Source organism: Antedon bifida, chromosome 5, assembly GCF_963402885.1.
Source record: "Antedon bifida chromosome 5, ecAntBifi1.1, whole genome shotgun sequence".
NCBI lineage: Eukaryota > Metazoa > Echinodermata > Crinoidea > Comatulida > Antedonidae > Antedon > Antedon bifida.
The window spans coordinates 11,066,514-11,094,243 of record NC_136230.1 but is presented as its reverse complement, the minus strand read 5'-3'; the positions used below and the strand labels follow the sequence as shown (position 1 = coordinate 11,094,243).

The window sequence follows — 27,730 nt, the reverse complement described above, 5'->3', positions numbered from 1 at the left end:
ATAATTAAAGGAACAACTCTGGGTTTCAGGTCATTAAAAGATTGTCCTAATTTTATTAATTTCATGAATTTTTCATGATTTATTTGTACTTTATTTGTGTGTGAAAAATGTGCAGACTTATATATAAAACAAATATTTAAAAATTACCCGACAAATACACTCACACGTCACGTCCATTCAATCTTGTAGGATTTTCCATTACCATTAGCGTTGATTATTCCCGACTATACTTTAAATTAATTGAGAAGGAAACGCATTAAAACATAAATGTAACAAACGAATGGAATTGTATAGGATTAATTAAAATTTAACGATGTTTTGATTGAGATATAAATCTGACAATACCAGCGATTTATAATTTTTATTTTTTTGTATCATTGTTGTACGATTACTAGCCTCATATTTTGCTGTAACCATGTGTTTTATGATAACCAATTGTTGTATGCACACCGCTTTACTGTCTAATGGTGCTTTTTTTTATAGTATTTGTTATGATGTATGAGAAGATTTTATCTCTGGTGATCTGAAAACCAAATTAAATCTTGTATAGGTGGAACTGATAACTGCTATTATATGTATGACGTCGATTTCATATCTTTGATCGTTACTGTAAGCACTATGTTAAAAGAGCATGGTCACACAGATGTGTTGTTCTAGGCGAGTAATGTTCATATCAATTAAACCAAATGATTGATATCTATCTCATTATAGGGTTATGTCTACATTGTTGTTGCCCAATTCATGTTATATTGTACAGTTCCTAACTTATTATATATGTTTATTTCTTGTAGTTTTATATTTTTAGGTGTGGGTTTCCTGATGCTGTAGTGATAGTTATCAATGGTATTTATTGTAATTGTTGTTTACTATCATGTTTCCCTTCACCTTTCATTTGGTCGAGTGCCACTGTTGTAAAAGTGTAAACTCCAAATAAATTAATCTATAGTAGGGCTAACAATGATCAATTGAAAACTAACAGAGCATATCAGTACACGGAAGTTATTTGCAAAATAATATTAATATTCGTGTAAAACAATCCAAGCTTAGCATCAATATCGAGTGGACGATATGTTCGTAATTCAGTATTTTTTGTTAACATTAGGATTTTTACTAAATTTACATTCAGTTAAATGTGAAGGTAAGAAAAAACATCGACCTGTTGTCTTTAGCGGCGAGTCTTCAATAAGGCTCTAAGGAGAGTTTGAACCTATTTGCTTTTTATTTACACTTCTTGTCCTAACCATTAAAGGGCATTTCAAACTTAGGCCTACTGTACCAACTCTTTGTTCAGACCCTGTTAATTTAATAATACGAAAACGAACTTTTATAAATGATTAATTTTATTTTTCTTAACTTCTTAATTTCTGGTTCTGTCTTTCAAGTAAATTGTAATTACCAAGTTTTAAAATCCTGTATCCCGCTTATCATTGTCTAAGAGTGCTTGCCTTCAACCCGAACAATCGGTCCTTCTGAATACATCCTTCTGAGATTGACCATATTATTCTGTGACGATGTTACCCAGGCAAAGTCACTTGCTTTATTTGTTTTCCATCAAGACATAATTTATGTTAGATCAGTATTGTTTTTTTATTTAAAAACCGTTACACGTCTCCCAATGGATGAAATCCATGTGCTTAGAGAAACAACAAATACTATCATGTGATATTTGTTCGGATAGAAATGAGAGTGAATGACAGAATTGATTTTGCCTATGTAATATTTTTATTACTATAATAACAAAAACAGGGTTATGTACAGTATTATTGTAAGCTTCAAATTGGAAACTCATGAATGGCATGGCACACGGAGGCCTACTTACAGTATTGATTATTTGTTTTACATTAAAACAAATATTTTAGGTTTTTGTTTTTTAATTCTTTTCACAGACCCTATACTTGACATAGCAGGTTATTCAGATGGACCCCAAGTTACAACTCAGAATTCAGTAATTTATGGTTATACACTGGGAGGAGATAGTACAGAGGACATTTCAATAGGATTACTGAACGACGAACGAGGACTAAACAATATAACTTGGACCACACAATCACCAATAGACAACACGTACGTTTTTCCAACTGGTACTGTAAGAGGAAGAAACACAAGAAATGGATTATTCAAAAGGCTTTATGTTGATATTGACAAGACAAAAATACCAAACCAAGTTGGTGTATTTTCAATTGAGGCAAAACTGAGAGATGTATGCACAAGAACGGCAATTGTTATAATTCGTAAAGCAGGTAAAACATTGTAAATGCATTTTCAAAGCGACCGCTTTATAATATTATTAATAATGATAATAGGGAGGTTTCGCAACCTTACGAATACGATAACGAAAACGGATACGTCATACATTTGTGAAACTTTTGAGCTGATCCCCATTTCATATTCGTAAAGCGTATTCGTGTTGACGAATATCACCAGTCATATTCGGAACTACAAAACGAGTATAGTTTTTGATCTATTTTGCACATTTTGCATTTGAATTAGGAATGATTCATGATTATAATATAATTATAGATTTATTGAAAGTAATTTACTAAAGTAATTTACTAAAATGCCAGGTCAATTTAGATAAATAGCAGTTTTTAAAGTCCTCACTCGCTTTGATGTTACGCTAGGCCTAGGCAGCCAAGCACCAAGCAACACGTACCTGCGCTTCGCTCAAATTTACCGCAGTCATATTTTGGACGCGGCTCGATATTTCGTTGCCATGCGAAACAGATTTTTTGATGGCTTACGAAAACGAATACGTGTGCGTGACGTATCCGTTTTCGTTATCGTATTCGTAAGATTGCGAAACCTCTCTATTGAATGTTATTTAACAAATATAATTAACACATTTTCAATAAACATTAGACAACTGGCGGCCGCCAGATATAACAACTCTTAAAATATAATTAACTAGTGGCCCGAACGGGCTTCCGTATAAAACATAATTTAAGACAATTAAAAATTTAATGCGAAACCATGTTAGTTTCCAGGCAGTTTGTGTATACATTTTGCTTATTATTGTAGTACAGTTTATAACCAAATACATGTTGTACAATTATTAATGAATAGAATTATTAAAAAAAATATATAATTATTAATTATAACGTTTTTTTTGTCAATATCATTTTTAGCTAATATCAATATTTTGAGGAAAACAATGACGGTTAGCGTTGGTGATTCTGTCACCATACAGGCTGAATCATCAGCACAAGTTGATGGTCTCAAATGGAGACGTAATTATGGTAATGTCATATGGAACAACACACTATCAATCAACATTAAGAATATACGAGCACAGGATGGTGGCGTATACGAATGTTTCCAGGGTAATGCGCCTGACGGTTATAACGGGATCATGAGACTGATTGTAAGAGGTAAAACGCTTGGATGGGTTGGGTTGTAGAGGAGGTTTGTAAATATATTTAATAACAGTATATCCTTTTGTAAGTAAACCAGCAGTAATTCTGCATAGCAGGACTGAAAAAACGCTAACAACGTTTCATCAGCGTTTTCGCCTTCATTTTATTTAAATCTTATACCAAAATATTTAGTTTAAAATTTTATAATTCCATAATATTTAACATAAAAAAAATGTAATAGTTTCTTTATGTACATAATTATTAAGTATTGGCAAATACAACAGCTTCATCTAACTGTTAGTTATAAATACCTCATTTACCAGTGATTCTGCAAACAACGTGTAGACTCACCTTCTAATTTTCAACTTAAAGAACATTCTATATTCCATGTAGACCTTGGGATTTTAGAAAACATTCTTAAACTATCCTTCAACAAAACCTTTATAAACCTTTTTGGCATTTTAATACTACCTATTTTTCTTTCTTTAATATAATATAATACTTCTGCATAAATATACTTCTATGTGATCATACAATATATTGCTTTTATTATGTAGGCCTATTATTTGTTAAGGGTAGGCATATTAGCATTATTTGCGAATAATAGCACACCACTTAAAAATTATTTGTTTGCGAGTTAAAAGTAAACTCATTGTGGGATATTTTTGTGCTTATGTGTCCACTGGTTAAATAACATAAATATTTCAGATTGCCCATCCCCAAAGTGGAATCCACCATCTTGTGAAATGGATTGCCCAGTTTGTTACAATGGTGGCGTTTGTGATGACAAAACGGGGTTGTGTATTTGTACACCTGGATTTCGAGGAACACAATGCGAAGAAGGTATTTGTTGACGTTTCTGTATTTTGTCCTTATATTTTGGAATAAATTAAAACTACATTATCTGTATTTTCGACAAGACCCAAATATTCGAATAGTCTGCCAATAAAAAAAAACACGTATAGCTTTAATCATTTTGATTCGCAGATATCTAATCACATCCGTTTAATTAACAGGTACTTAGGCCTATGCATGGGGTTGGTGGGCAATGCAATCTTATTTAAGTGTAATTGTTGTTTTTTCAGGCTTTGCATTTGTTGTACGTCCTCCATATTTTACTTTTTTATTTTAGTGACTATGATGGAAATGAAGATTAATTAATTGATACAAAAACATTTAACTTTAACATTATTTTATCATTAGCCAATTGTCTTGAACCACTGTTTAATAAACTAGATGTTGTGTTGATTTATCTAAAGCTATATGAATTTACGCAAGGTCATGATTCGGTAAATCGCGCGTTACTTAGTATATAAAGTCGGTTCATACTTTTGGTACTGATTTTAACCACCTGATGTAGCCCTGTTTGCTAATTATGTTGAGTTAGATAATTATTGGCAATTAATATGAATTTAGGTTCAACGGTTTTCGTGGTATACACTCTCTAATGGATGTCCATCTTGAAAAATACACGCACAATAAAAAAAAAAATAATAAAAATAACGCAACAATTGTGGCACGCACAATAATACGAGGATACTACACATTTAACTATCTCCTTCTACAATAAATGTTTTTTAATAGCTGAAATGTGGTTAAACAGCTCGAGTACCCGGTACAGCGTCATAAATGTTTAAAAAATAACATTTTAATAGATTCAATATACTTTTATACAAACGTATTGATTTGCGATGAATGGAACATTTAAATCTCTCAGTCTCATAATTATTTGGTAATAACACAAGTAGGTAAATGTATGGACCCTTGGGGTTAAACCTTCAGGTCTAATAGTAGATTATAGTATTACAATACTGTAGTTAGTTATAAGTAATGTATAACACATTTTTACTTTTGTAATTATTTTGCTTGATTTTTGATCAAAATTTAACAAACATTTAGTAACTTTAGTTGAAATGAATTATAAATGTAATTTAGATCTAGTAATTTAAAAAAATATATATATGAAAGAAGCTTTTCTCATGAGAGCATAAATGCCTCATTATGTATTCATCATACTGATACCTGATTATTCAATTGCTGTAGTTAAGGCCTTTTGTCAGATTATTTCTATAGGTGTTTGTAGATAAGCCCAAATTATTAATATAAATTTCGTATTTATAGACATATTTTGGGATAACTTGTCAATTCAAGTGATAGAGTATACACAAAGAGTGAAAAATACAGAACATCTCAATTTCGATTTAAAAAATGTACTTAAGCTCTTTTCTCAAAGTAGGGCAAAATAAATACAATAAACCATTTTTGACCACCATTTGAAGGGCAAATGTCTTACTGTTACTGTGGGTACTGTGTTAAACACATATACAAATAAACTTTATTACTGATAGTTGCTTCTCAACGTTTGTATTAATTAATATTACCAAAAAAAACCAAACAAAACGCCGTAGTGGTGTATCGTTACATGTACTATTTCAATAGACTATGACAGTTTCAACAAAGTATTAAATCGCAAATGTTTTACTGTGTTTAATGGTATTTATTTATAAAAAATGAAAACAAATATTTCGTTACTAAGTGGATAAAGAATAAATTTAAAAATTGTTTCTCTTTACACCCATATTGTTCCCCATCCCTCAACCCCAATATTACATACAAACACAAATTGGGTTTGTTTAAATTTGGAGTTTCTCTTTCGGAAGTTATTCCCAGGGTGCTAATTTTAGTTGACTACATAAATCACCGTGTCTATATATTCGTTTCTATAAACGACATGTAGTTATAGTCCTGTGGTACATACATTTAAAATCACCAGTTTGTTTACACTTAAATTACTGTGTATTGGAGAACCATCTGTAGCCACGACTTAGATGGCACGCGAGCAAAGCGAGCGTACCATCTACAGTAGTAACACAAATTAAACACTTTTAAAGAGTAGAATTTTAAATGATGGAATTGAAATTCGTTAAAGTCATTATTAAAATTACTGGGAAACAAGGCCATATGGCTGCAGTCGATCGTATTGCTCAAGTTAATGTTTACCGACCAACCAACCGACCGACCAACTTACCGATATAGTGAGCTGTAGAGTCGCGTTGCACGCACGCGACTAAAAAAATGAACCATAAATAACAGCCATTTTTCTTCATAGCATGCGGCTATAAGCTATGGGGCCGTACTTGTGGCATTAGGTGCTCTAGCAATATACACTCTTGCAGAAGTAGGATTGTCTGTCCTCCAGATCCTGTTGGCTGTAGCTGTACTGCTGGATACCAAGGATTGGATTGTAGTGAAGGTAAATAATGTCTAATGTCTTTAATGTATAGCAACAATAATATCAATCTTATTTTAAAACATGCTTGCTATCAATTGAAAAGTAACATAAAATAACATATAATAATCTGATACACAAACAATATTAATATGTTTCTTCTGAACAATATTGTTATTACATCACGTATATTTATCCGACTTATATTCATATCATGAATTCATTACAGTATAACCCCTATTAAGGGGCACCTCTGAGACCCAAAAATTTTCTCTTTAACATGGGTGTCTCCTGAATAGAGATAGGGTTAGCTTAAAACGATATTTATTGCAAGCAAGTTTGAACTTTTTTCGTGTCTGTTTAATTTTTATCAATTTTCCTATTTGAATATTTTACGAGGAATAAAGTTGAATTGAATTAAATTGAATTCATCAAGACTTCAAATAATTTGTATTTAACTGTAAAGTTGTATTCTAAAAAGTACAGGAGTCTCTGTGGTCTTTTTAGGCCTCTGTTCTCAAAACGTCATGTTCATGTTTATCTTGCTTACAATGCTTACTAATGTTTGTATTAAGATTGTCCTACTGGATATTATGGTTCCGGATGCAACATGAAATGTAATTGTGACAATTGTGACAAAGCAACAGGTTGCACATCTCCATGCTCTGAAGGATACGAAGGCCCACAATGCCAAGGTATTTGTATTTTTGTAAAATAAACGTTTTTAAGAGATAAAGTTAGTTTGTTTGTTTTGTAGCTTAATGTATTACATCTTTACGTTAACATTTGTTGCCACTGTTGTGTCACTTGTCGGGTGTTTACTGGTTGATATTGTAGACATGTTTTTTTAAAGCTCTATTATCAACAAAGCCATGCCCGATGGGTTACTTCGGAGAATTGTGTAAGTACCCATGTCACTGCAACAACTCTGATACTTGCAATCGTAGTGATAGAAGTTGTAATGATGGATGTGATGAAGCATGGGCTGGACCAAACTGCAGTATTGGTACGTATATTATTTAGTTATTTACTTAGTTCTAATATAATCCAAATTATGGTGAAAAGTAACAATATAAATTATGATAGAATGATGTCGGCTTTATTTAAATACTTGATCTAAACAATTAAATAATCTAAATATTTGAATGGACGCATATTTGATTTATTTCCAGTATAATGATTATGTATATGTGTTATGTAGTTTTTATTGTGGGCAATTTAACCACTTCTTTGATATTATTATTAAGCTTTACCATACTTGAGAGAACCTCCAAAAGTCATTAAACAGATGGCTACATCCATTTCTTTTGACGTAAACTGGATCTATGGTGAAGATTATGGAACAGGAATCATCACACAACATCAACTTTGGTACAGGTTGAGTACAGATAGCAAATGGTCAGTTGTGAAAAGCAGAAATTCTAATATTGTGAATATAACCGGACTTGAACCTAATGACAATATTGTATTTTACGCTCGACATTCAAGAAACGTTTATAATACAGAATCAACTGGTCCACCAAGTCCACAAGGGATAACACAAACAGTTTGCTCAGGTAAACTATAACGTATCTATTTATTATTAGTTCAATTTTTGTGGCCTCGTCATAAAAAATGTATGATGATCAACATTATTATATTCAACAAATGGTGAAGAAGAAGAGAATTATGGTTCGTTTCATCTGCCATTTTCTCTTTACTTTTACTAAGAAATATTGTCAATGTTTATTTTTATATAAAAGTTTAAACTTTCCTCTTCCATCACATCTATGCTTATTCTCATATAACAACGATTATCATAATTATGGTACCAGAATCTATAATAAGCTTTACATTCTTAAACATAAAAAGACCTTTTATTTAATATAACGTTAGATCTACCGGCGCTAAGTTATGGAATGCACTCCTTGAAAACATCACTCACTCATCCACCAGGCACAATTTCTAATTTAAAAGATTATTTATTTAACTATGTTCAAATATGAAATAAAACAGTTAAGTTAACATTTTTGTTTTTTATCTGTAGATTTTTGTTATTTTTATTCATGTACTGAATTGCTCTTATTGCTTTTAAATTACTTTCTTTGACAATTATTTTATGTAGGCACTTTCAGGACAATCTATGCTTTTTAAAACAGTGCCTCCTTCATTTTTTTTCTGTATATTGTAACATTCGTTTAATTCCTGTATTTAAATGCATAGAACCAATGGTGTCGCCGAATGTGTTATCCATGTCTGTTTCTGGAAAGGAAATTGACATCAACATTCAGGTAAAAGCAATTTTAAGAAAACTGTTTTTGTCATTAAACCAGTGTAATTGTAATAGCAAACAAAATACAGAATCAAAAGTATTAATAACATACATTTTTATAACAGCATGAGTTAAAATATTTATTAAAAACGTTCACCAATCTTTCCCCTTAAAGACAATCTACTTCATCTCTAAAATGTGAGTAGATTAAAGTAAAGAAACCGGCTTGCCTTTCTCGTCTTATGGTAGACTACTGTCTACCTGGTAGACAAATAGATATTTTATTCCAAATATTGTAATGAAAATTACCGGTATAAAAATGCTACGTAACCTTGAATTATTCAGTAGAGAATGTTTAATTTTTACAGGTGGCTGATGACAGTATTGAGAATATTCAATGTGACGACATTCTACTTTATCAAGTTCAAGTTAAATTACCAAATGAGGAAGTACACATTGCCAATGAAACAGATAGCGACAATGCTTTGAGTTTTCAAAATCTATCGGAATGCATTGAATACAGTTTTAAAGCAAGATTAATTAATAATGAACATTTTATTGGACCATGGAGTGGGGATTATAATCAACAAACAGCACCGTCAGGTACATTAGTTTTGATGGCAATTTTTGTTTGCTGAATAAGCAATAGCCCGTTTAGGCCTACATATTGTTATTTGTATTTGTGTAAGTGTGTCTGATTTGTCTTTGTGTCAATCACATGTTGTAAACATATTGTGCTCGGTTCTTTATTTAAGCAATTGATATAACTTGTTATTGTAATTAGCTTTAATATGCTTTGTTTTTTTACCACTAAAGGTTGATTCCTCCCAATACCTCACATTATTGCAACACAACAGATTATTCAGAATTAATGTAGACTATAATTGTAATTTGCCTGGAATGAATAACATTCAGGTAATAAACCACATTTTCACAGTTTATCAACAATTATGCATAAAAGACTAATGTTAAAATATGTTTTCTATTTTCATTTTAATGTTTGATTTTTTCCATCTGCATCGATTGAGTTTGAAATAGAATAGAACAACAATATAATGTATTGTAAAACTATATGAAATTGTATTATTTAGATGCAAAGTTACAAGTAAACACAGCCGAGGAACGATCAATATTTATATCATGGAATGAATCAAGATGTAGCAAAGAAGTGGAAAGCAAGATAATTTATCATTACTCACTCAACACAGAAATTAACAATCAAGTAGGAACTACGGAAGAAACTCAGCTTCTATTTGACAACGATATACAACCATGTACTACTTATACAGTTGAAGTATCTGCATCAATTGAAAACGTCACTGGTCCTGCTGACAAAATTACAATAACAACACTGACTGCATGTAAGTTAAACATTAAAAAAAAAACAACAAACAAAACAAAACAATTGAGGGGTATAGCAATTATAATATATTTAGTTAGTAATTAAATATGTAGTAATCAGTAGAGATAACAGCGATGTTTGTTGTAACAATGAATCATTAGTCTATTTTATTGGGATGGTTAAATTTGAAAAAAGTTGAACTCTTTTTATGCAACTAACAAATTAGGCTAAACACATAAATGAAAGCTTAAGCTTAGAATGAATTGTAGCCTATTAAAATTTGTCATCACCAAAGCAAAAAGACTTTCAAGACAGAAACTTACTTTCAATATAATGAAAACGATTTAGGAAACTAAATAGAATAAAAAAATATAAAAGTAAAATTAAATGTATAATAATGCCTAATTTGCATAAATTGAAATAATTAAATTTCTATTATGACAATGTTTGGTGGTAAGGGTTTTTTTGTAATTTGCTAATTAATTTATTAATGTTTTCTGGAATTAACATTTTAAATAATAATCATATATTTGATTAATTCTTTTGTTACAGTTCCGGGAATTCCAACTATAACCGAAACCTCATCAACTCAGACGTCTATTGCTTTAGAATGGTCTACATCTTCTATAAATTCTTGTAAAGTAGAAATGTACAAAATCTCTATCACATCAAATAATACCAAAGAGATTATTAAGACAACTACAGAACAGAACATAGAAATACAAGACAACCTTCTTCCAAATACAATTTACCTTGTAAAAGTAAGTACAATTTTAGCCTAGCACGTACGTGATAATAAATCCCATTCTCCACTATAAATTAACTAAACTAGAGGGTTCGCTCGCTTCGCTCGCGCACCCTCTAGTGGGTGTACCCGAATGGTCCTCGAAAACATGACCAACGCCTCTGGAAATTGAAGCCCGGGTGACACCTATGCATATGACTGATGAGTAATGTATGTTTATTTTGTGATGTTTCATGGTGGTCCATAAATTAGGTACGCCAAAAATATCGCTTCCAGGGTAATATAGCAAATTAGAGTTTAAAAAATGTACGAAGAGAGAACAATATAGGCTAGTTATTATATTCGGCCTTGTGTGTGTGAGATTTGAACCTGTACTGAAAATAAGTTTGGTAAGATGCGAAATGTATACCAATTATGATTGATTACGTCCCCTGTTAGTAATGATGTATGGACATTTGACAGCAATCGGTGGTTAGGAACGTAAAGGGGAAAAGTTACTCAATAGATTTATTTATTTGTAAACAAAATGTACATTAATTCTCCCTGTAATGATGTAAACACTTTCAACAATTGGTATTACAACAATTGGTATTAATACAAATAATATAATTGTAAAGAACAGTATACGTATATTATATTATTATATATATTATCTGAACGTTACACACAGTAGGAAACCATTAATAGGGGTCATCAATCACTGAAACCGTCTCTAACGTGACCTACCAAGAGACCAAAAGCATATAGTTTATCAACGTGGGTGACAGTGAGCGGGGCTTTAACATTTGTATCACAATATATCATGACATGCAGCATCTTGTTAATTTTGGAACAAAATGATCAAATAACAACTTTCGTAGCCTACTTATATTTCGGTCGTAGTAGACACCATTTATAATTATAAATAGAGCAAGCAACAGAAATAATCGATAAACAGTAAAGGTGTTTCCCTGGTAGGCCTTGCCTCCTAGAGTAACATTGAATCGCACCTAAATTTGATAAAATGATTAATAAATAGCATAAATAATTAGTAAAATTACTAAAACAAATTGTATTTCATGTAAAGTAAAGGCCTTTATAATTGATATTTGAATATCTAAAACAAATAAATTGTAGTTCACGATTCAGTTGAATCACTAAAATCACATTGTAGTTCACATAAAAGTAAAGGCCTTCAATAAAAGTTAAATTACTAAAACAAATTGTAGTTCACGTAAAGTAAATGCCTTTAATCAAAATAATTGAGTAGTTGAATATCTAAAACAAATTAATTTCAGTAGTTCACGATACGTTGAACCACTAAAATATTTTTTTATTTAATATTGAATGGCGCCACCAACGGCCATTTTGCCGGAAGTGACGTATCCGGAAGCCAGTTGAATAACAGCGCGAGTGTGTGAAAATAACCCTGTGATATCCACAAATTTCGATAGGTAACGCTAAATTTTGTCGTTGTAAAACACAAAAGTGGAACAATAGCGTCGATGTGAAAACTAATGTTATCAAATCTACGTTTCGCGGTACATCTGAGATAGATAAGGTAGGTATCCAAGGCGGAGATTTGTACCGAAGTTTTTGCATTGTGCTCGCCTATGTCAGAATTAACCATAATTTATATATAGATGCAGATTTATGCCATTATCTAACTTTGTAATCTGCCGCAGTGAATAAACAAATATTTTCTTATTCTGTATTTCGAATTAGACCAATAAAGATGAATTGCATTAAATCTTAATTCTAGAACATTATAAAAAATGGTTTGTCATCAGTATTTTTGAAATATGTTTTACTTATAATAGTTGACTAATAAAACTAATATTCTTCACATTTGTTAGGTAGCAGCAATGACATTAAAAGGGTATGGTAATTTTTCAGAGGAAACAAGCATAAAAACATTACCGGTAGCTCAAGACAAACCATCAAATACAGGTATGTGATCAAATTGTGTTAGTTTCCACAGAACTATTATATACAATTTTTTCCGGAAAACAATAATATTATAATCGAAGAAATAATCTTACCTGCCTATTATAAAAAATGATATGGCCAATGGTATGCCTACAAAACCTAAATGATCATAATGCACACTAAATTTATAATGCAATAAACTTCATCATTTTAAGATAATAATGATATTGTATATAAGTGTAGAAATGTTTTCACATTGTGCTCCTCTGACAAGTTAGTGCTACCTGTTCCAAATTACATTTGCTGGTCGCACTTTTGTTTTGTTTAATTCTCTCTTAAGAACGAACTCCCACTTTCGATTCTTTAAAACTAATTTAAAAATCTAATTATTTTACAAAATTAAGGATACAATGTGCTTTTGATCTTTTTTTTCGCGCAAAATAAATGTGTTGTAGTATAACTATAAAGTGTCAATATAACGGTGTAGTTGCAAATGTTTGTTTTAGAATGTTAAAGCTAGAAACCAATACAGTACCATTGTAAGACCATATAAATATATGTAATCTGTCTGTGTAGTTGAAGAATTATTCTTAATATCAACAATAAACAATGCAGACTCTTAACATACAGAATAATTTTGTCCCTCTTTTATCAGGTCTTATTATAGGATCAGTTACCGGATCTGCAGCTTTTATTATTATCATAATTATCATTATTTATTTGATAATAAAAAGGTACATAAACATGATGTTGTTTTAGTAATTTTAATTACTGAAATGGTTAAAACCATTTAGTACACAGTACATACGTAGACCACCAAACAGAGCCGTATTTTAGTATTTGTGAAGAATAGTAAAATCCTCAATTGATTTTTGTTATTGCGGTTTTCTGTTCTTTATGCTAAGTTACCCGATTGTCCGAACAATTACTTATATAAAATATAAATATAATCAATGTTTAACAAAAGTATACAGTTAACTACAAATGTATGATGCATTTATTATTTTATCTACAGAAGACATCATATATCAAAACACTCTGATCAACGACCACCTGAAGACTTTGTACCTGTTTTGCCAGAAGATAAAACAGGTTAAAATTGTTTACTTAAAATTGAAATTGTGTACATACATGTCTACTTGTATATACGATGTATAAGAAAATCAGCGATCTTTAAAATAAAACTCATTTCAAGCTTAACATGATAAACTGAGTATAATTTCTACTAATAAATTCTACTAACAAAATGTACATTTGCGTGTACTATATCAGGAAAAATTCAGGCCGACAGACCAGTGGATAATTATGCCGACATTGACACCAGCATGAATGATGAAAGAGGCATCTCTAACAATGAGATTGACTTAGAGCCAATATATACCAACACCAGTTCACATGAAGTTACACATCAACCAATTGCTATTCAAGATCTTCAATCGTACGTCTTATCAAAACATATTGATCCAGTGAAAAACTTTGAAAAGGAGTTCGAGGTATGTTCAATCTGAAATTTATTTTCTAAAGCTAATGTTATAAATCTGAACCTTAAAGCAAATTCATACTAATGTTGGCTTCATGGGTTCAATGCTTTTGAAATTATAACTTCAAAACAATTGTCTGCGTTTAATTAATAGGGAAAACATTTACATTACTGTATTGATTGAATAAGTAGAATATGAATATTTTTGTTTTCTCAAGGAAATTGGTAATCGACCACTGCATCCATGGAAAGCAGCAAAAATCTCGGTAAACAAGACTAAGAACAGATATGCAAATGTTATTCCATGTGAGTTCAGTTTAGTTTCTCATTCAACAATATTAATAATAATTGTTATTGCTCATTATATTCGTTTTTTCATATTATTTTGTATTAATTTTTTAATCAGTCCAATTCTTTAAATGGAATTTCTGTAACCATTACACGTGTTTTAATTCCAAAGTAACTCGAAGTATTTTATTGAAGTGATATATAATACTTATTTCAGATGATCATTCCAGAGTGGTTTTGCAATCTCAAGAAAACATTGCTGGATCTGACTATATAAACGCTTCTTATATAGATGTATGTATTTTATTATTTTATTGATCATCTTTGGCGACTTCGTATATTCGTTGAAACTGATGCGGTACATTCAATGTTTTGAAATCATAAGAAGCCATGCATCTGTATTTTAAATATATATATATATAATATTTCTAATTAATAGCTTTAGAAATAGTAATTTATATTTTTGGGAAGTATGGCAAACCGCTTATATTTTCTTAAAGCTGACTGAGTATTATAATTCTTTCGTGGTTTGTTTTAGGGATTTGAACAATCACAGGAATTCATTGCATGTCAAGGTAATGATTGTTTTAATTTGCGACATTTATAAGATTTACATTACATTGTTCTCTACATTGAATTTATGCTGCTATACTTTTTCCTCACAACTGAAATTCATGGTAATAATAATTATATTTAATTGTACTTACAGGGCCAAATGTAGCATCTACAAATGATATGTGGAGGATGGTTTGGCAAGAGAATTCTACGGTTGTCGTCATGGTAACAACTGTTTCAGAAGGAAAAAGGGTATTTAATTATTACATGGCAATCTAACAACAGAATGTTGAGCTTACCTTGTCACGATAGGACTTTGTAACAGTCCTTTGATCTTATGATTACGATTGGCTTCGACAATTGCGGTCACCAGTTGCATTTTGTAGAAACCAATTGTCCAAGAAAAAAGCAGTCAAACGTTTTGGAATCGTGGATCATGTCGCAATCTTTGATGAAATTGAGCTCAGCATCCTGTTGTTAGATTACCTTGAGTAGTAAAACTTATGGCATTCCCTACACAAGTTTTTCTCTTGGTTTTACCATTTGATTTTACTTTTTGGGACTTTGCCACTTTCATAACTTAAAAACATTTATTAGCATTTTTTTATAGATACTTCTTTCTTTTAAATGTTTTAATCTAATAATTTATTTGTAAATTGAAAGAAATGTTTCTTATCGTTATTCTGATTTTGAAAGAAATAATTGTTTACTTAATTGATTGATTGATAATAATTGTAACATGCGGTAAATAATTACATGAGCGTGCAATTGTGAGGTCTATTTATTTAATTCTGGGTCATTTATGGGCTTCTAGACGTGCCATATTTAAACATGTGCCCACTTCATCCCACCAATGGTGAATCATATATGACAAAACTGTTTGCTCCCGTATTGTTTTAATCAAGCTTTTGATTAGGAGTAAAACAAACGTGCATAATTAGGTATATTTTAATCATAATTTGTTGTATGAATAATACACTTACATTATTTAATTTTCAGAAAAAGTCTGAAAAATATTGGCCGGATTTGAAGAATTCTAGCCTTTTCGGAGATATCATGGTCACAAATGCTGAGGAACAGGACAACATAAATTACACCATTCGAAAATTCCAACTTCAAATGGTAATATTAAGATTAATATTTTATAAATAAACTGGCATTAACATTAGTACAATACGATTAGATAAAATGGCCTAACATATTGACATTTGTATTTGCCAATTGAATAGATTGTCTCACAAAAATACGGCAACAGTAATAACGTAACTTATTACTTGTCTTGAAAAAACCCCAAAACACAGGCAAAAAACCCCACAAATTTAGTCAAATATATTACAAAGTGGAATAATATATTGAACATTCATTGAATTTATAGGAAGGGTCTAAAGAGATCCATTTTGTATGTCATTATCACTTCATATCATGGCCAGACAAGAGTGTACCGAGTGAGGTGACACATCTCGTGGATTTCATTCACAAATTTAAAGATGAAAAGAAAAAAGCGCCACCAGACACTGGGCCTATCATCGTTCATTGCAGGTAATTTAACGTTTAAATAATAATAAAGTTAACAAAAACATATTTAACTAGAAAGAAAGGCACTCCGAGAGTGCATACCTCCGCCTAAGAAGATTTTTTTATAGTGCGATTAGGATAATTATACTACAACGTTGTGAATGTGAGTTTGGCGTAATGGTTATATATCCAGCCTTTACACAGTTGAGTTGGTTCAATTTCGCTGAGGATCTTTTTTTCATCATCTTTGTTTTTATATGTTATTACTTGGTGGAATAAAATGTTGCCAAGTATAGTACTTGCTTTGTTTGTTGGTTGCTGAGGGCTTTCATTAGGATATATTAGTAATTATTCTGAAATAATAATTGACATTTTATTAATTTTTTTTACTATGAACCTAATTCAAAAATTGTCTCCTATCTGTTAACACTAGCATGTCTGGAAATACTAAACAAATTAGTCCATAATGTATTACTGTATTGAGGTTAAAGGTTAGATATACGGCATATGATACAGGCATCGCATGTGCTACATATGGGACACTGAATTTCAAAATGTTCCTAAATAATGGATACATTTTACAATCAACGCTCTAAACTTAGACATACTATGGTAAATGAAGATGGATCAGATTTTACATTCATTGTTTTTTTATCTTATTTTTCATAGTGCTGGAGCTGGAAGAACAGGTACCGTAATTGCAATTTCTGCAATGCTAGATATGCTGAAACAGAAACAAGGCGTTGATGTGTTCAACTTTGTGAAAAGAATGAGAGATAAGCGCATACAGATGGTTCAAACACAAGTAATTATGTTAAAAAAAATACTAGATTTATTTAGATCTACAATACTTTGTATTGATTGTAAGTTGGGCTTTGGTGATTTTGAGCCATTCGGTACGTGATATAAAATGGTCTCATTCAAAATAATAAAATAAATATTCTATTTTAAAAAGTAATTGTGCTATAAAACAAATAGGCCTAATGAATGGTTTGTTATTGTTGTTGAATGACGATTTGTCAAATAACAAGACAATTTCAATAGGCCTACATGCTCCAAACCTTTTAAATACTTTTCCACAAACCTTGTCCCTTGTCCTGTCCTGTTTCTTTTTTTTTATATATATATTTTAAATTTTATTTTATAACACTGGGCATTCCAGGAACTTTTATTCGTGGAATTTCTTTTATTATAATAAAGTAAATTGTAAAACAAAATTATGCAAAGTGTTCAGAACCTGATAAAACCATCAAATGACGTGGTCCCTGCAATATTGGTTTTAATTTATTATAGGAGCAGTATATTTTTATATACGAGTTGCTACTTGAAGTGTTGTTCTGTGGACAGACGTCTATTCCAGTGCTGGACTTGAGACATGTGTTACATAGTCTTACAACTACACAGAATGAAGAAGACACTGCTTTAATGTCTCATCAACTAATGGTAACATATTATACGTTGGTTTTTGTGTGTAAGAATTGAATAAATGTAAACAAACCCTGAAGTTATTGATAGAAGAATAAAATAAACGATTGCAATCAAAGTTGTAGTTAATATTAATGTATATACGTTACATACTTACACTCATAGTACTTTATTTGCACAACCTGCTGCGAGGTTCTTAAAGTAGGCCAAACCGGTACTCATACTCTACTATGTATAGATAATAAACTGTGGGCATCTGCAGTTTCCTGTCTCTTGACTATAACTTTACTCCCTTTATACTCCCGTAGGCCTAATACTTGTCTTTTTTATTTTAAACAGTCAAGTTTCTGGGCCTGTTCTCGTCTAGAGACAATCACTGATCATTATTTATTCAATTTTCTGCCATATACAATACAAAGAAGACAAAACAATTATAAAAGGGGGCAAGGAAAGACCAAACAGGTGCTAAACATCTATGCTAGTTGGTCAACCCAGAACATACAGAGCACAGAAAGAAAGAGATAAATAAATAAATAATATTACGTTCTACTATTAAAGCATCTACAAGTTTCATACATGGATTAATAACTCGTCGGACGGATACGGTACATTCCTAGTTATACTATCATAACCGTTTATTTTTACAGACCCTCAAAAGCTTGTCACCAAATCCAGTGGAAGAATTGGTATCGTCTGGAAAAGAAGCACAAAATATAATACAAAACAGATTCCATGATGTTATACCACGTAAGCCTTCACTGAACAATTATAAATACATATATTTATAATACTTTAAAATGTGGTTAATTACATTAAGACAAATATGTGTAAACTACATTACAAGCTTGGTTCCCTCCAGGACGTAATGCAAGGACGTAATGCAACGCAATTTGACAGTTATTCGTGATATTCCATCACGTTGTTATTGTATATTTAGGTATATTTATTCATAAAAAGACATCAAAATACAACGGCAGCCAAAAGGCTGAAAAGTAGTATTTTACAAAATTTGATAAAAATATATAAATACAGTATGTATAAAAGGTAAAACTAGTTTTAAAAAATGAACACATTAAAATTGGTCCACCTGTAAGTTAAAATAGTGCCAGCCTATTCAATATTCATCATTAATGAGTCGGACTAAAAAAGGGACTGGTGAAGATCTAAATCTTTCTGTACGACCAAACGGGATTTCGAGTAGAGGCTTACTTGCAGACCTCAGGGTTCTGCTAATGTCACGAACAGGGGGAAGAATGCTTCTAAATGTATCAGACTTTATTATTCCTTTACCAAATTTCAGTAAGAGTTGGACTCTTCTGTTAACTAGCGATGAAAGGTCTGACAATTTAAAAGCAGACTCGTAGGATACATAGTTCATGCCATAAATGATTCGTAGAGCTCTTTTTTGAACTCTTTCTATTGACTTAGTTTGGTCTTTCGTAATTGAACTGTGCCACACAGGGCATGCATATTCAACTAAAGGACGTATATAGCAAGTATATACTTGTAGTAGATCTTTAGAAGGCGCCTTGGCTTTCTTAAGTATAATCAAAGTGTACAAACGTCGACATGCTTTAGCAACGATATCATGAATATGCATCTCCCATTTAAGGTTATCCTTCAAGGTAACACCAAGCAGTTTAATGTGATTTACACATTTAAGATCATGGCCATTTAGATTGAAACTGGGAGGAGGACATTCGGACTTTAGGAAGGAAATACGCATCACATTGCACTTGGATGGCTTGGGAAGGACTCTATTTATCAAACACCAATCATCAAGTTGATTTAAAGTGTCCTGCAACAATTGGCTATTACTACTTCTAACTACTTCACTAAGAGTGAGGTCGTCCACATATTTCCACCGCCTGTCAGTTCCCTCAGCAACATCATTGACTAATACCAAAAAGAGAAGGGGGCCCAACTTCGTGCCCTGGGGCACCCCACAAGTAATATTAGAATTTGAAGAGGTGGCTCCCTTAACTTTGGTATTGCATGTGCGATTTAAGAGGAAACTACAAACGGTAGGAAGAATGGACGGCCTCACTCCTATAGATATTAATTTATTTATGACAACATTATGATCCACACGATCGAAAGCCTTCGTAAAGTCTACAGCACATAAGTTTAAATATTTGCTACCCCCCTCCAGGTCAGATACAACAGAATTTATCAAGTCTACGAGGTAGTGTGAAGTTGACGAGCCTCTACGACAACCAAATTGCTTACTATCTAAAGAATCTTTTATATCATTAGTTACCCACTCCGCTAAAAAGCTTTCAAATATCCGAGAAAAAATGGGTGTTAGGGATATAAGCCGAAGGTCATTACAATTATTAGCATCTGGAACCTTAGGAACTGGTATTATAGTAGCCTTTTTCCATTGTTCAGGAAAATTACCTTCATTTAAAGAAGAATTAAAAATGTCCGCTAATGGATAAGAGAGTTCAAATGAGAATTCCTTAATTAATCTGACCGATAGATCTTCTGGGTGTCCTGCTTTTTGTACGTTTAACTTATCGATTACAGATTTCACTTGTCCTGGGTAGATAACGGGTGGGGGTTCCGATGCTGGTAAGTAACTTGGTAGTTTTGTAATGTCAAGCGCTGAAAGTTCACTACAAATCGTGGCAAAATGTTGGTTAATTACTTCAACAGCCGCTTGCGTTGATAGACCAGGGATGTTAAACGTGTCCTTTTTTCTTTAGATTGCAGAGATTCACAATTCCTTTGTGCCATCTAGCAGGGCTATTGCTTTTTAGACACTTTATTGAGGTCGCATAAAACTTCTCCTTCGCGTGCGTAATTGCTCTTTGTAAGGAGTTCCGTATCCTTCGCCATTGTTGGGTATGGTTACTAGAAAAAGCCAAATGTCGTTCTACAATCAATCTCTTGATTCTCGGCGTCATCCACGGCTTATCGGTTTTCTTATGGCAAATCGATTTCACGGGGAAAAAATCCGCAAATTTCCCATTAAGCACAGTAAGAAATTCATTTGTTTTAACACTTGTTGATTCGCTATCAAGACCATGGCACCAGTCATGGGCAGTGATCCACGATCCAAATGATCTAACCGACGAGTTACGATACGGTTGGATAGTACAAGTGGTGTAGTTAGAGGTAGGTATAACATGGATTGGTTTCAATAGTATACAACAATGGTCGCTACGTCCTAGGGGGGCCAACTTAATGGCTTTACTGTATCTCTCCGGTCGATTCATGAACACTTTATCAAGGATGTTATTTTTCCTATGGGTAGGAAAATCAATCATTTGTTCCATACCTAATTCAGATTGCATATAGGTAGTGTTTAGATGGTTGAAGTCACCAAGTACTATGATATTTGCCAATCTATCCATTCCATAAATACTATCAATTACATTTCCAACATGCTCTAAAAGTTGGTTGGGGTAGTTGGCAGACGGCGGGTAGTAAATAGCTCCGATATATATAGAACGCGTTTTGCTGTTCTGTGTAGTGCAATAGCTAATTTTTGACCATAGGCATTCGAATTTGCAATCAGTATGCGTAACAATCGGATGGATTTCCAGGTGGTCCGCTGCAAAGCATGCTACGCCACCACCGATTTTATCAGTTCTGTTTTTAAAAACGCCTTTATAATCGCAAAAGTTAACAATACCTTGTGTTTCCTCTGTTAGCCATGTCTCAGTGACTATCGCTACATCTACATTATGTTTCTTTAAGGTACAGTGAAATTCGTCTGCTTTATTCTTTAATGACCACGCATTCGTATACATAATTGTCGGTGCAGCTAAATCCCCTGTGATGCATGGGATCAAATTTCCAATATTACGACCTTGGGTCACCGTATTTCCTACTGAACGAAAAGTTACCCTTGTATCAATTTTCCTTCTTAGCTTAACACCTCCGCGTTTCCTTCTTCGTCGTTTTCTAGGCCGAGAATCGCTACCGGTATGCATACAAGCCGGTCTATTGTTTACCTCCACCTGTATATGCAGTTCCTTTGTCATTGCGAAAAACAAGACAAAACCGGCGACAAGCACAAAAACGGCTAAATTATGAATGTACAAGCACAAAAATCCATCAAAATTCATCAAAATATCATATAAACCAACAAGCAACGCTTAGTAATCGCTAAATAAGACACATCAACAAGTTAAACAACGAAAATAAAGAAAATAGAGGTGTCTTGCAGATAGCTCAGCGACACACGTCTACACGCTACAGCGTCAACTATTGTTCAAATTGCTGAGGTGCTCTTACGTCCTTGTGTTACGTCCAAATGTGAAGCCTAATCTTGGTGTTCACTAGACGCAACACAAGGATTTAAGAGCAACGCAAGTGATTTGACCAATGGCACTTGATAGTTCGAATAATCTATCGCTTGTCATTGGTCAAATTACTTATGTTGCTCATTGCCTTACGTCCAAATGAACCAAACTCTTGCGTATGCTCATTAATTCATAGGTAATACACATTGGTGTAAAAGAATCAAAGAAAAAAATATGATATTAAAGTAAGTTTTTAATGTCTTTTTTGTTAGTAAACAGGACCCGTCTTCATCTAATGACACCATCGACCAATGGAGGCTATTACATCAATGCTTCTTTCTGTCCAGTATGTAGGCCTATTTACTTATTTTTATTTCTAAAAGCAATTTATGTAAATGGTTAAATTGATAATTGTCTTGCTTAAAAATGCATCATCAATGTGTCGATTGCACACTTGCTATACAGTTAGTGTAGAGCTTAGAAAATTAATGGAAGAAACTGAATATTATTCGTATGGATGTGATTTAGAATTATGAGAAAAAATATTTACAATATTCTATATTTTTTCTGTAATTCAAATTATTTGAATTGTTATCACCAGGGGTCTCATTTATTAAACATTTCTTCTACTATTAATTTCTATAGCAATACATGAAAGCAAACGCCTTCATTACAACTCAGTCACCGCTCTCGGTACCAGTAAATACATGCACTGACTTTTGGAGCATGGTATTTGATTATGATTCCCACATAATAGTGACGTTGAATGAGTTAGAAGACAGATCGTATGCTAGGTACATACCTGAACACGTGAGTGAACAACTGGAATATGGAGATTACATTATCAAACTTGAGTCGTCTGAACGTAAACATTCCATCGTTAAACAGACGCTTACATTGCAGAAGGTAAATGTGAATATATGCTTAACATAAATCAACTAAATAACATATAAAGCAGACACAATTTACCAGCTGAGTCTGTTAATTTCCAAACAATTATTTTAGTTTCCAAACATAAATTAGGTCTATAATGAATATTTTCAATAGTTGGTAAATATTTGTTCAATGTTAGAATTTCATTTGGATTGCAGTTGGCAGATTTCTTTTAGATTATAGAACCTTCTATTAATTTATTTTTTTTGTTTTGAGTTTTTACAAATTATCAGCACTAATTTTAACCTTTGCTTGCCTTTTTACTGTTTGTTTTGTTTTCTAATTTTTGCAAGAAAAAAAAACGCGTAAACTTGTAAACAAACTAAAGAAAGTTCAGGCATACATGTATTTTTTATTTTAGGGAAAAGAAAAGCGAGACATATATCATTTTATATTCACACAATGGCCGATTGGAGCCTCCATTCCAGACTTGGACTCATTTCTAACCCTGATATCAAGCGTGGAAAGACAACAGCAGTCTTGTAAAGGATATCCTGCAATCATTGTTTGCCAGTACGTCTTTAAATATTATATTAATAAAACCAAAAATAGTAAAAATAATTATGTCAGAATAATAAATATAATAAAGAATACAATTAATAAAGGAGTAGAATGGAATAGCAGTTAATAATGGATAATTAAAATAATAATCATTATTTTAAGTGCAGTCTTCTAAAGGCGGGAATTCTAGTTTTTAGATCTTAAACAATGTGACATAACAGTTGAGCCGTTATTTTACCGAATGTTTTCATCATCAGGGATGGTGCAAGACGCTGTGGACTTTACTGTGCAGTGTCATCAATTATTCAGAAGATCAAAGAGGAGACTCTAGTAGATGTGTACCATACAGTGAAAAAATTACGTAAATCATGTCCATATATGGTAGACAACATGGTTAGTATTGGTCTTGTCAGTCTTATCTGTCAATATTGATAAAGTGATTTGTTACGTCAAAACTGATAGATAACTTACTTAGTTAATCCGGGAAGCTAATATACTATATTCGTAGGTGCAAAATGAATTATTCATTAGTTATAACTACTACCTTATTGCATTAGGGCGTAAGAATTGACCTGAGTACATTTCGCTAATGCAAAAAATAAAAGCATCCGGGACATACAGGCTTATACGATCCGATTAGATTTCCCCTAAATTTTTGTCCGCCATTGTTATAGCAAGTTCTTCTTTGGGAATGCCGGTATCTGTCTCATGTTAGTGTTGGTCTTCCTGCAATGTCATTGAATATCCCAGATTATCCATTCTTGTGTTGCTGAAACAGTGCCCTGATAGATCACGACTGCACTGTCGCACTTTGTAATAATTGTCGCACTTTGTAATACTTGAACTTTCGCACTTTGTAAACAGTATGCCTACTGCCTGACAGTATTTATTAAAAAGTGTAACAGTTCTGTTGTATGTTATGTTGTGTAATACTAATACTAAGTGTACTACTTAATCTTTTAGGAGCAGTACCAGTTTTGCTACGATGCAGCAGTTCGCATATTGGATGGTTCTCAGAGTTACGAAAATGTAAACTAGATAGACAGCATTTAAAGTTTTATTACTTTGAGGAATTTTTACAATGGTATACAGTAGCTTTAAGAATATTTCTTTTATAATTAATGTAGGCCTATGTAGAATATAAAGACTATGATATAGGCACTACTTTTAATCCCAGCTGGGAGAAACGAGTTTGAGTATCGACCCGTCCGCGCCACCACCGGCCTCAGTCTACCACTACCAAGTATTCTCAAATGTACTTAGTATGAAGTACAAATTACGTCAGGTAGGGCAAAACATCTGACCAGTGTAATTAGTTAGGAACTATTGTTAATATAATTGTTTAACGTTCTAGCATAGTAGTAACTTTCGTTTAGTATGCATGCACATTTGCTAATGATTGTAGAAACTTCAGGTCTAAAAGAGACAGCTTTATTGATTACTTATAACTTCTTATAATAACAAGAACATTAGTAGTAATACTATAATAATGATATGTAATGTAAACATAATTAAATAATTGTTATTATGCCAATGTTTTAAGACAATGTCCTGAATATTCGTATGTTTGTACATGGATTAAGGAATAGCTTAATCCATGGTTTGTATGAATGACTAACAGTGAAATAGAATGCTGTAGCAACCATGATAAAGAATGAGTAGCTTAATTACGGCTTTATAAGCACATCATTTATATCACTCATACTAAACCTCTGTCTACACTATCAAACTAGTTTGACAGAACAATTGTGATGTGCCTCAGATATGGTATGACGTAATCGTGTTCAAATATGGGCACATCACAATTTTTTTCACATAAAGTGTTATAGTGTAGACAGAGCTTAAGAAAGGTGCACCCACCTTGCGGTTTTCAAATGTAGTTTACATTTTAATTAATTAAATTAATTAATTTTGTTTAGTGTACTGTACTGTACTATTCCGTTATTTGAATTCGTGCTATAGCAGAGGTATCTTTGGATCTTTACATAATACGTTTTTTAATGTGATAAGCTTCATAGGTTGGATGAAGACATCGTATAATGAACAAAGGTACATGTGATGTCTTATACAGTATACTATAGATACTGTAATTTGAATATCAAGATAACATTATAATAACAATAAAAGATCCAAAAACGAAATATTAATCAACCTTTAGCCAAACAGTTCAATGGAGCGAATATATATATATATTTTTTATATATATGAGAATTATTATGATCTAGCTATTTGCATTTTTCAATAAAGTTTTCATTTAATAAACTGGTGAAAGGAATCATACATCTTTCTATAAGAATATAATTATTACGATATAAAAATGTAAGTAAAATAAAAATGTTTGATGGTTGGAATTGTTGAAATAATACATACGTACAAGGAGTTGAATCATGCAATTAAATAAAAATGGAATCAACTCTCAGTGATAACAGTAATAATGTAAAAACCCATTCAGTAGGCCAGGGCCAGCCCGACAATAGTATTTTGTCACCCCACTTGGATCTGCGCCTGATCGGAAAACATTAAACAGCTTAATGAGGAGATCATTCATCGGACGACGCTGCATGAGTTAGCATAACTGGTGCCGACTAATCATCCTTTTTTATACACATCGATTTTTATTGTCTTGAAAGCTATAGCTTGCTTGTATTTGAAGTAGTTAAGACATCCTCTGAACGATGGACGTTTTTCACATTGTGTAATATCACTATTATTATTAATGTTATTATTATGTTCCTTTACGGGAGACAAAGTCAATGTAGACATATATATCTTTTGCTAAACTACGAAAGGGTCTCCGTCGTCAATAGGAAGCTTTAGATTTTGCGATTGACATAAGCTTATGACATCATAGCGGTACGTATGGATCATATTGTTACGCATACGGGTTCTTTCAAAATTTGATTTGGTCGGTACTAGATAGACAGGTACTAGATTTTGACAGGTACTAGATAGTTGGAATGGAAAGTTCATTCTATCTATATTTGTTTGCGCACGTAAGTATATTTCAATAGCGATCTTTCGAAACAAGTGACACGGAAGTGTGCGACGCATAACCGAGTGTCAAATTAACAGTCCGCATGCGCATATAAGAAAACGTCCACGGACTGTGGCACAGGCAACTGTGCCACAGTCCTTAAGGGCTAGTCCACGTGTTAACTACCCGCGTAGCCATTTCTCCGCTCGAAGCAATGGCGCCGTAGGTGGCGCTGTATACGACTAAAGCTTTTACGGAACACACTCAATACTTTCGAAGGGAGAAATCAGGTAATGACCTAAAATGGCCTAGATGTATGTTGTACCTAATATGACATTGTATCGCATGGAATGCCTTAGAATGATTTCAAGAGGGTTGGAAACGCTGAAAAACATACGAAACAGTTTTTAAAATATTTTTTTTAATTTGAGAGAGATTATTTAGAGAGTTTTATTATTTATGTTTTTCTTCAAGACAAGTTCATTAGTTGATAACTAAGCCGGTCGTCAGACAGATAGATGTACTATTAGACTAAACAACGATGCCACATGCAAAATGTGAGTACAGACACTATCCTAACATTCACTTCAAATATCAAAATCAGTAGGTGAGTGGATGCATTCCCCGTATGGGTAATGCATCCTCTCACCACCAGAAACCTTCATCATCACAGTCATCCTCCAAGAAACACAAAAGTATGTGCAACATCAAAACAGTGTGTACCAGTAGATTGAAATCCCTTCACCATGCCTTCAACAAACACTGCATGTAGCCAAAGTAATTGTACCTGGTCAATTTGCTAACACCTTCATCTTTTAATTTATTGTACAGCGGCACAACATCTATAAATGTTGTACAGGTAGCCCCTTTCATCTGGCCAGACGCAACACATGGCATCTAGTTCTCTAGTTCCGAAAAACTCTCTGAGTTTGTTTGATTTTGTCGATGTGTTCACGTAAGTATCAAAAGTCTGATCCA

At 32.5% G+C, this 27,730-nt stretch overlaps 2 protein-coding genes across 2 annotated transcripts in view; both read left to right on the top strand.

Annotated features, from left to right (window-relative positions):
• Positions 1-21,227, top strand: part of LOC144842621 (receptor-type tyrosine-protein phosphatase T-like) — a 59,798-nt gene extending 38,571 nt beyond the window's left edge. The window contains exon 31 of the mRNA XM_078699080.1: positions 21,216-21,227. The gene's annotated coding sequence lies outside the window, so the exon portion shown is untranslated. The remainder of the gene's footprint in view (positions 1-21,215) is intronic.
• Positions 1,053-25,949, top strand: LOC144842617 (uncharacterized). Its single transcript, XM_078699075.1, has 30 exons — positions 1,053-1,138; positions 1,887-2,240; positions 3,126-3,368; positions 4,062-4,196; positions 6,463-6,606; positions 7,158-7,277; positions 7,436-7,588; positions 7,830-8,138; positions 8,785-8,852; positions 9,202-9,436; positions 9,925-10,194; positions 10,728-10,936; positions 12,756-12,849; positions 13,484-13,562; positions 13,844-13,920; positions 14,101-14,321; positions 14,527-14,614; positions 14,814-14,890; positions 15,135-15,171; positions 15,306-15,403; positions 16,151-16,273; positions 16,527-16,690; positions 17,336-17,471; positions 17,960-18,109; positions 18,739-18,838; positions 22,617-22,690; positions 22,990-23,250; positions 23,639-23,790; positions 24,036-24,171; positions 24,742-25,949. Exons 1-30 carry the CDS (start codon positions 1,069-1,071, stop codon positions 24,814-24,816), a joined length of 4,452 nt encoding a protein of 1,483 aa, XP_078555201.1. The 5' UTR covers positions 1,053-1,068; the 3' UTR covers positions 24,817-25,949.
• The last annotated feature ends 1,781 nt before the right edge of the window (positions 25,950-27,730 follow it).